General features: G+C 36.6%; 1 protein-coding gene across 25 annotated transcripts in view; it reads right to left on the reverse strand.

Annotated features, from left to right (window-relative positions):
* Nucleotides 1-9,396: 9,396 nt before the first annotated feature.
* C2CD5 (C2 calcium dependent domain containing 5) overlaps nt 9,397-14,700 on the reverse strand; it is an 88,293-nt gene continuing 82,989 nt past the window's right edge. For 24 of the 25 annotated variants that reach the window (XM_082351927.1, XM_082351919.1, XM_082351928.1 and 21 more), the window contains 3 exons: nt 14,257-14,447; nt 11,426-11,572; nt 9,397-10,727 (listed from right to left, as the gene is read on the reverse strand). In XM_082351927.1, the coding sequence (XP_082208053.1) occupies nt 10,596-10,727; nt 11,426-11,572; nt 14,257-14,447 (470 nt within the window). In that variant the 3' untranslated portion in view covers nt 9,397-10,595. The remainder of the gene's footprint in view (nt 10,728-11,425; nt 11,573-14,256; nt 14,448-14,700) is intronic. The other variant, XR_014233631.1, reaches the window with a different exon arrangement.

Below are 14,700 nucleotides of genomic sequence, written 5' to 3' on the forward strand. Positions count from 1 at the left end.
CTAAAAATAGAAATATCATATGACCCAGCAATTCCACTACTGGGCATATACCCTGAGAAAACCATAATTCAAAAAGAGTCATGTACCAAAATGTTCATTGCAGCTCTATTTACAATAGCCAGGACATGGAAGCAACCTAAGTGTCCATCAACAGATGAATGGATAAAGAAGATGTGACACATATACACAATGGAATATTACTCAGCCATAAAAAGAAACGAAATTGAGTTATTTGTAGTGAGGTAGATCGACCTAGAGACTGTCATACAGAGTGAAGTAAGTCAGAAAGAGAAAAGCAAATACCGTATGCTAACACATATATATGGAATCTAAAAAAAAAAAAACTGGTTATGAAGAACCTAGGGGCAGGACAGGAATAAAGACGCAGATGTAGAGAATGGACTTGAGGACACGGGGAGGGGAAAGAGTAAGCTGGGACAAAGTGAGAGAGTGGCATGGACATATATACACTACCAAATGTAAAATAGATAGCTAGTGGGAAGCAGCCACATAGCACAGGGAGATCAGCTCAGTGCTTTGTGACCACTTAGAGGGGTGGGATGGAGACGCAAGAGGGAGGAGATATGGGGCTATATGTATATATATAGCTGATTCACTTTGTTATAAAGCAGAAACTAACACACCATTGTAAAGCAATTATACTCCAATAAAGATGTCAAAAAAAAGAAAAACCACAAGTTGTATATATTTTAAAATGTGAGAATTAAAAATCATAGACAACAACATTAACTCTTTGCTTATTTGGGAGAAGGATAGAGACACTTTAAGCTTAGACTTGTTAGAGAAATCACATATTAAGAACATATATGTGGTAGGTTGAATAATGGCCCCCAGAGATAGCCACGTCCTAATCTCCAGACCTGTGAATATTATTTTATATCGCAAAGGGACTTTGCAGATGGGATTAAGGATCTTGAGACTGGAAGATTATCCTGGGTTATCCAGGTGGGTCCTAAATGTAACCACAAGTGTCCACATAAAAGATTTGATGGTAGCACAGCCAGAGGATAATGTGATGACTGAAGCAAGATGCTAAATTTCTGGCTTTGAAGATGGAGGAAGGGGCCACAGCCAAGAAATGTAACGAATGCAGCTCTAGATGCTGAAAAAAAAGGAAGCAGATTTACGCCCTAGAGCGCCTGGAAGGAGCTCAGCCCTGCCGTCACCTCGACCTCAGCCCAGTGATCCTCTCAGACTTCTGGCCTCCAGAACTGAAAAAGAATAAATGTGTGTTGTTTTAAACCACCTAATCTGTGCTAATTGTTACAGCAGCTGTAGGAAATGGATATATGAAGAATGTGAGGGTAATCACTAAAATAATAAATATGGAATATATGACTTATTTGGGGAGAATACTTATGCCTCTCCTTCTTCTTCTTCTAGGGGTGATTTTTATTAAAATAATACTCCCGGGCACTTAGGCCACGCCTTCTCACTCTTGTCCAGTAGAAACAAAATTACCTCTCTGAATGATGGTTGGGAGAGGCAACTTGTTGGTTCTCAAACTGACCCTGCACACAGAGGGCAAGGAGAGACCAAAGAAAGAGGCAGACCACTCCAGACTGTTAAGTGGCAGGTGTAATCAGCATGGAACTTATTTACTTAGGAGGCTCATCTTGGGACCACAAGTTGAGTAGATCTCCGCACCCGCCCAACAGAATCTTAAAAGTCTATGCATAGACCTTAATTGGGTTCAGTCACAGATAGACTCCAGATGGTCTCAACAACACCTCACTCTCTCAAGGCTGCATCCTTGAAAATGGCTTTGGCTGTGGGAAAGGTGGGCAGAACATACATTCCAAGGGGAGGGGAGGGGGAGAGGAGCTTCTGATTGCCCTGGTCCAGCTTGGGGGTCAAACGGTGGTCACATCCTCTTGATGATCTCTTCCAATAACTGAACACTCAGCTCAGTCCTTTCTAATCTCCTACCTGTCTTGGGATCAGTTTATCAGCAGAGACCATGCATTCTGCTCTACTCTGCTTTGCTCCTCCATAAGGAAGGGGTCCTGTGGTCCTTCAACACTGTTAGGGACCAGGTAAGTCTGTCTAACGCAGAGATGGTAGACTTAAAGTCACACTCTCCAAAACCGTCATTAGTAATAAAGGTGGCATTTGATCGCCATCTGCCTTCCTCCTGTCCATCTCTCAATTGCTTCTGAACACACATAGAGGAAAGCAGGATATTAAACATTTGCTTTTGAAATCTCAATTATCTAGCTCATAAGGACAAAAGAAGTGAGAGGACTTGATCCATTCAACAGAAAACAGAAAAAGAGAAAAGAAAAAACAAGCAAAGGAATGGTGGACCACACAGAAAAGACACAATCAGAACAAAAATTCACAGAGAATTAAAAATATAATGGGTTGGGGAAAAAGTATATCAGGCAAAATTACCCAAAGAAAATTGGTATATCAGTGTTCATATTGTTCAAAATATAAATGTGATTTTTAAAAAATGCATTAGTGGGAATACATTTCACATTAATAACAGATATTTATATTGGTAAACGATATAAACAACAAAAATGATATGAAAATTGTAAAATATCCTGCACCTAAAGTCGTAGCCTCAAAATATAAAAGGTAAAAGTGCCAAAGTTATAAAGACAAATTGGCAACTGCATAATTACAGTGGAAATGTTTAATGCTATGTATCAGTTAGTTATTCCTTCATAAAAATTACCCCAAAACTCTCTGGCTTAAAATAATTGTCCTTTGTTATTATTCATGAATCTACACTTCAGTTAATTAATTCAAGTGCAGGATGGACCCAGTTAGGATGACTTATCTTTGCTTCACAGAGTTTCTCAGACTAGCCAGGGCCTGTTTGCATGGCAAGGCAGAGGTTCCAGAGAGAAAGCAGAAGCACATAATACATCTGTGATCTAGGCTCAGTGTAGGCAAATCATTACTTCTGCTTTATCCTATTGGCCAGTGCAAGGCAGGAGGCCAGCCCAAACTCAAGATATGGAGAAACAGATTCCACCTCTTGATGGTAGGAGTCACAAAGTCATATACTAAATGCATGGTTACCCAGAGGCCATTATTTAAGGTCATCAATGTAATCAATATGTCACATTCACCTCTCTCAGAAATTGATAGGTCAAGTGGATAAAAATAGTGGTAAGGATGTAGAAGATTTAATAACATAATTAACAAGCTTGATTTTATAGATCCATGATAGATGTTAGATAGATGATACAGAGATACATAACTTGCATGTAACAAATAAATTTTCTTTTCAAGTGCATACGAAACAGTTACACAAACTGAACAGAAAAACAACCAGGGAATTTTCAACAATTTTCAAAGAACTTTTCCTTGAGATCACAGTATTTTATCATAGTGCAACTTAATTAGAAAACAACAAAGTAAAAAACATGTATTTGGAAACTAGAAATACACTTCTAAATAATTTATAGACTGATGAAGACATCATAACGGTAATTATAAATATTCAGATTTAAAAATAAGAATACTGCATTAAACTTGTGGGATGATAAAAGAGCAATTGCAGGGGAATTTATAACTTTAGATACACTTATGAGAAGCTAAGAATGACAATAAACAAGCTAAGTATTCACCCCAGGAAGCTGATAAAGCCTAAAGGAAGAAAAATGAAATAAAAAAGTAAAATTGATTGCAATCATTCAGAGAATATTCTCAAACCGCAAAGTAATTATGCTAGTTTATTTGAAGGAAGAAATACTATACTATTATTTGATGGTTGACTGTGATAAATTAAAAGTATATATTGAAAAGGTTAAACAACCATCAAAACTTTTTTAAGAAGAGGCATGGTTTATATGTCAATATTGAAGATAAAATGAAATAAAAAAATCAGACCTTGAGGACATTATGCTAAGTGAGATAAGTCAGACAAAAAAAGACAAATATAAATACTGTAAAGTATGTGGAATCTTAAAAAAATCAAACTTGTATAGTATAGTGATTATAGACGACAATACTGTAGTACTGCAAATGTAACACTTGCTAAGAGACTAGATCTTAATTATTCCCACCACAAAAAAGAAATGGTAATTACATGTTGAAATAGAGGTGTTAGTTAACAGTATGGTGCTAATCCTATTGCAATATATAAATGTATCAAATCAACATGTTGTACACCTTAAAGTTACACAAGGTTACATGTCAATTATATCAATAAATCAAATAAATAAATAAATAATACATATTTAAAAATAAAAAAGCCAAACTCGTAAAAAACAGAGAGCAGAATGGTGGTTACCAGGGCCTGGGATGAAGATGGGGTGGGCATTGGGGGGATGTTGTTTAAGGGTACAAACTTGCAAATAGTAGATAAGTAAGTCTTGGAGCTCTAATGCACAGCATGGTCAACAATACTGTATTACAAGCTTCAAAGTTGCTAAGAGACTAGATCTTGTTATCACCACAAATAATATAACTGGAAAAATCCCTAAACAACACTCTTTTAAATAACCCATTAGTCCAAGAGGAAGTAAAATGGAAAATTGTAAAATATTTTGAATTTAATGAAAACAACATATCAAAATTTGGGGAGCCTCTTAAAGTAGTGTATATAGAGAAATGTGTCACATTCACTTTTATATATTAGAAAAGAAGAAAGGCCTCAAATCAATGATCTAAGCTTCCACCTTAGAAGAAACTAGAAAAATAAGAGCAAATTAAACCAAAACAAGTGTCAGGAAGGAAATATAAATATAAGAGCAGAGTCAAATAGCATTGACAACAGAGGAAAAAACAATAGAGTAAAATCAGTAAAACAAAAAGCGGGTTCTTTGAAAAAGTCAATTAATGAGATAAACTTCCAGCCAAGTTTATCAAGAAAAGAAGTGAGGAGACGCAAATTACCGATATCAGGAATTAAAGAGGATACATCACTACAGTTCCCACAGATATTACAAAGATAAATAAGGAGCTAGTATTAATAACTTTATAGCAATAAACCACAAATCAGAAAAAACAAATTACTTAGACACAAACTACCAACGCTTACACAAGAAGAAAAAGATAACCTGAACAGCCCCATATCTATTAATAAATTCAATAAAATCAATTTATAGTTAAAGATATTCAAACAAAGAAAACTCAAGACTTAGATGGCTCCATAGGCAAATTCTATCACACATTTATGGAAAAAAATAGCATCAATTTTAGACAAACTTCTGGAAAATAAAAAAGGAGGGAACATTTTGTTTAACATTTGAAAATTTGGTTTTAACATTTGAAAATCAATAAGTGTAATTCACCATATCCGCAAACTGAAGAAGAAAATTCATCTGATCATCTCAGTAGATGGAGAGTAAGCACTTGATAAAATTCAGAGCATGTTGGAAAAACCCACAGATAACATCATACTTAATAGTGAATGCCTTTCCCCTGAGGTCTGGAACAGGCTAGAATATCCACTCATCACTCTACATTATATTTACTTAATAATTTAATAAGGTAATAATTAATAAGGACAATTTAGTAAGGAACAAGAAAAATAAATATAAGTTATTTAGATTCAAAGGAATAAATAAAACTGTCCCCATGTACAATTATAAAATGATTGTCTACATAAAAACTCCAAAGAAACACGGAAAAATCTACTAGAATCAATACATGGCTGTAGGATGCCAGATCAATGTAAAAAATCAATTATACTTGTATATACTAAAAATGAATTTTCAACAAAGATGCCATGTCAATCCAATGTAGAAAAGCTAGTCAACATTGTCCATTGCTGGAGCAATTGGACATCCATATGCAAGCAAATGAATGAATGAATAAATCCTTGACCCCTACCTTACACCATATAAAAACGTAACTTGAAATGATCATGTACCTAAATGTAAAGCCAAAAACTGTGAAATTTCTAGAAAATGTTTGTGAGGTTCATCAGGCAAAAATTTCTTAGATAGAACACAGCACAAACCAAAAAAGAAAAAAAAAGAATTAGACTTCATGAAAATTAAACATTTCTTTTCCTCAAAAGATAATGTTTGAAGAACACAAAATAAGCCACAGACTGAGGGGAGATGTTTGCAAAATACATATTTTTAAAAAAAACCTGACATCTAGAATTTATAGCTCTCACAACTCAATTGACGGCTGCTGAGCACTAGGAACTGAAACTTGGCAGCCTTCCTCAAATGGAGTAGGCATGGAGGAAATTACCTGCTAAAGAATCCTGGAAACCTGTATGGAAGTCTTGGCCGGTTTGGCACCCTTGCTGCAGAAGACCAACATCTTCTACTATGTGGAACCCATTCCAACAGCGACACCATGTGGCAGTGAGAAGCAAATGCAAACCAAAGATGTTCTGGAAGCTGATTGAATATCTGGGCGACTGTGTCAAGCTCCTAGAATTGACGATGACTTCAAAGACTGGAGATTATGGATTTCTGCTAATTATTCAGATGTGTATTAAAAAATTAATTGGAAAGTAAAAGTTACAATTGTACTTTGAGTCTGCGAAGCATTTCATATTAGATGTTACCATAAATGGCATAACTATGGTAACTTGATACTTGAACTATATCTCTAGTTTAAACTTATGAGAACTTGTATTAGTTTTCCACTATTACCATAACAAATGGTCACAAACTGAGTGACTGAAGTTTATCTTACAGTTCCACAGGTCATAAGTCTGACGTGGGTCTCACCAGGCTAAAACCAAGCTGTTGGCTTCGGCCCTGTTCCTTTCTAGAGGCTCGAGGGGAGAATCCGTTTCCTCACCCATTTAAGTTGCTGGCAAAATTCAGCTCCTTGCAGTTGTAGAACTGAGAACCCCGTTTCCTTGCTGGCTGTCAGCATCCAGATGCCACCCACATTCCTTGGTTTGTAGCTCCCTTCTTCCTTCTTGAAAGCCAGCAGGTTGAGTTCACCTCTCATCGAATCTCTCTGACCTACTCTTCTACCCTTCCTTTCCACTTTTAAGGATTCAACTGATTAGATTCGAGGACCCTCGAAGATAACCTTGGATAATTTCCCCATCTCAAGGTCTTTAGCTTTGATCCTAACTTCAAAGTCCCTTTTGTCATGTAAGGTAATAGATTCACAGGCCCTGGAGATTCAGCTTTGAGGGGGGTGGCAGGAGGGCCATTATTCTGCCTACTATAAATATGTATTTTTTAATGTTTAAAAGTCTAATCCTAAAAATGTCTTGACTTTTCTACTGGAGAAAAGTCAAACTTTGTAGGATAGGATTTACCCAATCGTTCCTAATATTTCCTTCAGCCTGGTTCCTTATTCCCCTCCATTCAGCCTATACTAGATTTAACTTGAGGTCAACGAAGGGGTTTTGATAAACCTCCTGAAGTAGTGCACAAAATTTTACATGTATGCTTATTTTTCTGGAGACAAGGTACAGAGCTTAGATCAGATTCTCAAAGTACTCGTTGAAAGACCCTCCCCCTGAAAAAAGAAAAAGCTACAAAAGTGTTTGTCAATAAATACGTTGCTTTCGCATAACGTACATTTTCATGCTTCTACATTTTTCTGCATCTCGTTCATGAGGCTGGGGGATATCGTGGGAAGATTGTGGGCTTTGAATCTCTCAGGTGTCTGACTCAAGCTAAAACTGGTCAAGTGGTGATGGCATTTATCTAATAACAAATAATGAAGGTAGCAAGTCTGATGGGCAGCCAGCAAGATGAAAGCAATTCAGGACAAGTTGGAAGAACCTGCAAGACAGTCAAAAACTTGAGGGGAGCTCATCTTAACTCAGGGAATCTAAGGAAGGAAAGTCGTACTATCTATAATAAAATTACAAGTTTGGATATGATCAAAGTTGCCATAAGTTACATGGATGGACAGCAAAATCAGGGGAAGTTTTGTCACACATATGGCAGATTATCAATAAGAAGAAGTCAACCCCATAGAACAGAAATCCTATTTTCACAGGAAAGTGTGAACTTAAATAAAAAAGTTTTATTCGTAATAGCCAAAAATGTTGTCCAAATGGGGATGCAGATATCTAGAAAGTATTATACTACGTGAAATTTACCAAGCACAAGATCCTATTTACATGGAAGGGGAAGTGAACTGACTGCAAAAGGGAACAGGGTGTGCTCTTCGGGGGATGAAATGTACTTTATCTTGGTTACACAACTGAATCTATTTGTCAAAACTGGTACACTTAAATTTTATTGAATGTAAATTATACCTCATTAGCATACTTTAATATGTAAGAAGGATACGTACTAGGTTATTAACATGGATTGGGAGGGATGAGATGGGGGAAGAGAAATCTAGGTGAAAAGGTAAAAAATAAAACCACTCTACTTAAAAATTATGTACATGATCTGATTTATGCATTTATGAAAAATTATATGTGTATGCATGAAGAAGCCTGTCAGCTATCCGATGCTGCAATATTGAAATCCAACACTTGCATCCTTGGCATGTTCAAATTTAGGGGTGGATCAGGTGATGGAAGCCAGATGGTGATGGATTACAGCAGAGTAGGAGGTGGAGGAAGTGGGACAGTGAGTTTAGCAAATCTAACAAAGTATTGGTTAAATTGTGTAGTTAAGCTTTGGAGCAGCAATAAAGAATGAAAGAGATACTATGAGGTGTGCCGTTAAATCCCATAACTGGCCTCAATATTTCCAAAAGATTAAGTCCCAGCACGTCTAAAATGATGTTTCTGAGGGAACGCACACACAGGGAACAGCAGCAACTCTTGGGGCATCAGGTAACATCAGCTTTTCTGGAAGGAGCCGATCTTGGCATAGGCTGACTGTACTTCACAGGTAACCAACACTGAGCAAACGGCCTGGGTCTGCAGACAGCAAGCCTCAGTTCTGTAACTCTAGCTTTTCTAGAAATCAGCCTGTGCCTCTGTTGAGTATCCAAATATTCAGACCAAAATGGAGATAACGCCACCCAGCTAGTTTTGTTTTAAGAATTAGTAATAATGCATATGCACAGGATATGGCACGAAACAGGTACTCAATTAGTGATAATTACATTATTAATCCCCTGCCAAGAAAGGACTCAGAAACATACTCAGGAATCCCAAAATAGCTGCCGCATGGATGGATGGATGGATGGATAAATAAAACTATGAACAAGTCAGTCAATTCCAGGGACCTGCCTATTTTTCCAGACTGAGCTTAAGTATCATTTCCTTGGGGAAGCTACCTTCATCCCAAGCTACACACATTTTCTCACTTAATAGTGTAGGTTTCCTACCAAAGGCAATGAGAGTAGCACAATTACATATGTATTTTTTCCCCCAAATTAAGAACAGGGCCTTGCATATAGCAGACGCACAACAGATGATTGTTGACTAAAGAAATGAATGGAGATGATCAGATGGAAAGTGATTTCTGACCACTGACAGTGCTACATCAAAGAGGCAAAAAAAGAGATTTAGGAATATTCCAGTTTATAAACTTTTTATTTAAAAAATAAAATTATAAACAAAGTACAGAAAAATATTGACACCTGTGATAACAAGGAAATGACTCCTAATCTTTAGGGCAGTTGTTATCCTGGAAGAGCAAAATCATGAGTTCTATAAAGAAATTTTGTTGTGCAAAGGAGGAATGTACTTTTAAAGGTTCATTTGTAATAGGTATTTGGCATTGACAAAAAAGTATTTCTATCTATATATTCAACATTCTGCAGCATATTTACATTCAAGTTGCATTTCCAAACTCTATGCCAAATACAGTCTAACTCACCATCAAAAATCCCTAAGATATTACTAAAATTCTGTTTATTTGGTGGGAGTACAGTATGACTTTATTAGAAAATAATTTTATGTTCCTTCTAGATCAATTATATTTTAACTACTTCAACAAAATTCACTGGCCTTTTCTTCCCAGCTGAAGCCAAGCCTCTTCCAGACAAATTAAACACAAATTGAAACTTGGCTAGAAACGAAGTTATATAGTAGTTTTTTTCCTCCTTCCTTATTTAAACTTCCAACGGAAGGACACTGGCTCTGATAAATTACTTTTCTTTTCCAGTAGTTAGGACATATTATGGATACAAGTTGCAGAATTTTAACTTCTTTTTCAAAGACGGCTGAAGCAATTTTCCCTTTCAGTTGTTACCAAATTCCTCATCAAAATAACATATTCAGAAACCCGCATAGCTTTCTGAAAACTTTTCTCCATTTACCCCATACATTCCTCGAATCAGATTACTTACTCATTAACAATTTGTTCATTTCTTGCTTAGTTTTTCTAAATTACACTAGGATAGCTATCCTAATTTCCTGATAATCTTACCATTTCATTTTCTAAATTATGATTTTATTAAAATCAACATAAATTATACATAGCTTCCATCTTTATTACAGTTCTCAGAGAAATTTATCTGAACTTCCTGGGTGGGAAGGTAGGGTCAAAGCTCCACGGGGCCTGTCTGTCTAGGCTGGCCGAAATAAAATGTCAAGATTTGAAAATTCTCAGGCCTCCAAGTGATCCCAGACGAATCAAACATACTCAGAATGTATCAATTGTTCCTCAGTTCTCTCAAGTTCATTTTTTATGTCTAGTAAGATAAATGAATGACAAAACAAAGGAGACCCATGAATGTCATTTAGTGGAGCTCATTCTTTCTAACTGACTTCAGGTTGTAACTTCTCCTCCAGTACATGAGGGCTGGCAGTTGGCAGCAGGTTGCTGAGTTGACACCACTTCTAATTCAGATTCACGAACAAAAACCACTGCATCACCACTTACGTTTATAAGACACTGTGCCTATAAGAACAACAGGACATGTTCAGTCACAGACTCAACAACACGCTCATACTCTTCTGCTACCCTGGGGGCAGTGCCGTAGAGCTGAAAAAGCGTACAACCCAAGAGAAAAATGAGCAAAGGATAAGAAGGCAATTCACAGGAAACAAAGAAACTCATTAATCTAGTTATTCAAGTTTTTAAAGGGATCTTTAACAACTGTAAGTGAGTTATTAACAAACTGATAAAAGAAATTTATTCTAAGATTTAACCTAAGCAACATTCCCTTGTCCCCATTAACAGAATTATATTACTTATCAGAAATAAACAAACAGTGTGGCCCCATCATGATGTACTCTTCACCAGCAGGGCAGTTAGAACTAGACAGCATCACATTCCAAACCAGAGGGCGTCTTTAACTGTCCTCCGTTAGCCATCATTGGATCCCAAAGACCCACCAAGAAGGTGGTGGAAACAGTAATTTAGGAGCAAAACTTCCAGAGGTATTTAAGAATAATAACTAATCACTGGGGATGTGAAAACAGCATCTGACCTATGCAGGACCATGGTTACCAACATATTCATTAAAACATGTTTTAAGCCTCTAGAATCAAAGAGCTTTGAAGAGCAATTCTCTTTTTCAGGGGAGGGTGGGAGGTGAAAAGGCCATGGATACATTCACAGGTTCCCGCCATCAGAGGTTTTTAACCCCATCTCACCTGGTTCTTATTTGGATTCTCCATGAAGACACACTGCTTCATTATGTAGGAGACAACAGCATTCCCTCCCAGTGCAGCCACGTGAGCTCTCACCATCGCAAACACTTCAGCAATAAAAGCATGGAGAAAACCACTGACACCTCCTTCCTAAATGATGACGCGCAAAAAACCAAACTGGATACATGTGTAAACTAATGTACATCAAACATCAAAGAATACATATTAAAGCATCTTAAGTGATCTTAATATAACGGACAATCATTTTAATTCCCTCCATAATGGGATTTGTTGCATGAACGAACAAACCTTTACTGAGCACATGTCTATGACAGGGATTACTATCTTCATTTTACAGATGATGAAACTGAAGCTCAGAGAATCTGTGACGTGCCCATGACGAGCCAGGACCACAGAGCTGGCGGACAGATGGCAGAGCAAGAGTTCTAACTGTCCCTCCATCTTCAGCACCTCCCTCTATCAAGTCGTTCCCAACATCACTCAAATAAATTGATGGTAAATATAAACAATGAGACTTCCCTGCTATCCGCATCTCCTATTCTGAAAATGAACCAGGCTCCAGTCGCACTTGTCTTCTTCACTTTCTCAAAGGTTTGACATCTTTTCCTGCCTCGGGGTCATTGCACATAAAGGTTCCACACCGAATTTTCCACCAGGGTAATTTTTACTCAATTCTTCAGGTCCTGGTTTACATGTGACTTCCTCAGAGAAACCTTCCTTATCAGATCTAAATTAAGTTCTCCCATTATATTCTCTGACAGGCCCTGTTGTATTTCTTTATATGACTTACTATTACTAGGAGTTACCTATTAATCACATGATTATTTATTTACTGTCCACCATGCCTGAGTTCCACTAGACTAAATCCCATCAGGTCAGGAACTGACTCTGCTGTGCTCACAACTACATACGTTAACACCTACTTCAACAGATGCACGTACTAAGTGGTCCGTACATATTAGTTAGCGAATGAAATCCAATAGTTTGGGGAACTTTTTCAGTGTTCAAAAACAAACAAAACAGACACCAAAGGCTAAATGAGAGCTTAAAATGCTTTTCAACCTAAGTTTTCCACAAATTTTACTGGATGTTATTTATAGTCTAGGAAGAAATTTCCAACTTTAAACTGGAGGTTAAGGGCAAAATTTAATACACTGTTAGAAGAACCATTAGTCCAGGTCTTATCTTTCTGAAAAGCCATAGGATCCTACATAAAGTTTTGTACAGGTATCTCTCTTTGTAATTAAGGAATTAAGTGAGTTGTGTCAGCCTGCCTCTGACTCAATCATCACCTGGGACAGTTCTTTCTTTTACTTTTATCAGTTTTCCTCCTCCATCTCAAATCAAGAAATTCTGATAGCAGAGTAACAGAGACTACAGAGGGGTAATTTTTAAAAGATTATATAATTGTAAGCAAATAATTCATCAAGCAATGAATAAATTTGGGATATTATACCATACAGTTAATACTACAAATCTCTGTTGAAAGGAAATCTACTGTGAAGTAACATTTTGGGGTATGGTTGCTTAAGCAGTAGAGAAGGCACTTAGGAAATAACATTTTATGGATTCAATAGTACAATATCCATGTGCTAGTAAAAGCAGCTGGAAAAGGTCAATTCACCAATCTATGCCAGCTTCTCACACTCAAATTTCTTTGTCAAACTTAATGGACTTAAAAGTGTCACCTATTTTAATTCTACACTAAAAGGTTTTTGAGAGTATCTTAAGATAGTTTCTTTCCCATCTCAATACAATTAGAATATGATTTTAAAAAGTAATTTATCTTAAAGGAAACATCTATCTAAGTAGTTAATCTGTCAGCAGTCACTCCCTCATTTACACAAAAACAATTTATGTTTACTCTGCACCAGGCACTGTGCTAGGTGCAGGAGGGTGAGCATGATATCAAAAATTAATAAGCAGCTGTTATTTCCAAGAAAGTATAGAAACACTGCTAGTGAAGCAATGGGGAAAAAGCATAGTTAAGTCATGTTTATAATGAACACACTTTTTAAAAATACAAACTACCGCTGAAGTAAATTTTGAAGAGTTTATTGGGTTTCACACCTAAATAATTAAAAAATGTCCCCATTCACAATAATTTGCTTAGCAGTCCTGCTCCACAACATAAGACAAATAGAAATATAATCTTTTCTTGAGTTTAAATTCCTCTGTAATGCAAAATATAATAGGCTGACTCTGATTCTTAACTTTGACTACATCAAGTAGAAGATTAGAACTGTTGTTACTTAAAAAACAAATTAAAGTTTAATGATACCCAGCCAGTGTGAGGTAAGAACTTGAACAAACATTTTTACACACTGACGGCGAGAGGAGAGGTAAACAAGCAGCCTCAGTCTTTTTCAGAGGAAGAAAACAATAGAGCTAAATGACATAAACAATCCCTAAGACATCTCTCCATGATACAATCCCTTACTATTTCTAAATGTAAACCCTTAAAAATTGCTATTTAAATATATCTCAGGCAAATATCTACTGAGAAGACTAAGCTGTTCTTTCAGGGCTGTTTTAAACCTCTAATCAAACATGGATACGTTTATTTGTTTTAGTTACCACATGATAAGGACCTGGAGTTTCTAATAACAAATGGGATTAAACCCAAAACAACTCTTTCCATGATACTAGCTGCTAGAGACAATCCAGACAGGTTATGAAAAAAAGGGTGTGGGTGTGTGTGTGTGTTACTTCTGGCAAATAAACAACCAATTTGAAACTTGTCTGGTTTTGATACTAATATCTTCAACCACAGAAAATGCACAAAAACAATGAAATAACAACTATAAAATTACCTCACGAAGAGAAGTGGTTTCCCGAATAAAAAACATGTTAATTATCCCAAGATATTTTGTTATTTTTGCTCCAGGAATGAAGGAAAGAGGTGTCATCTTAACCACCCCAACTGTAGAATTTGCACAAGGTGGAGAAGAGCGATTCCGGAAATTTCCTTCACCCACTGGACTTGCTTTTTCGACTGTCACAGCTAAAATTGGAGAAAGAAGAGAAAGCATCAAGATCATATGCTGGTGACTCAATTATTCCCTAAGGTTTCCAAATAAGTGGTGACAACATTCAGCTGTCTGTGAGGCTAAGCCATGTCATGAAAGAAATTATCATGCACTGCATGCAATTAAAAATAGAGAGAGAAAGAAAAACATAAGAGGAAATGCTGGAATGGAATCTTTTGGAAGGAAAATGGCATTCCTGCAAAAGAAAATGTTGATGAGGTGGAGCTA

Source organism: Balaenoptera borealis (genome assembly GCF_965194805.1).
Source record: "Balaenoptera borealis genome assembly, chromosome: 13".
Lineage (NCBI taxonomy): Eukaryota > Metazoa > Chordata > Mammalia > Artiodactyla > Balaenopteridae > Balaenoptera > Balaenoptera borealis.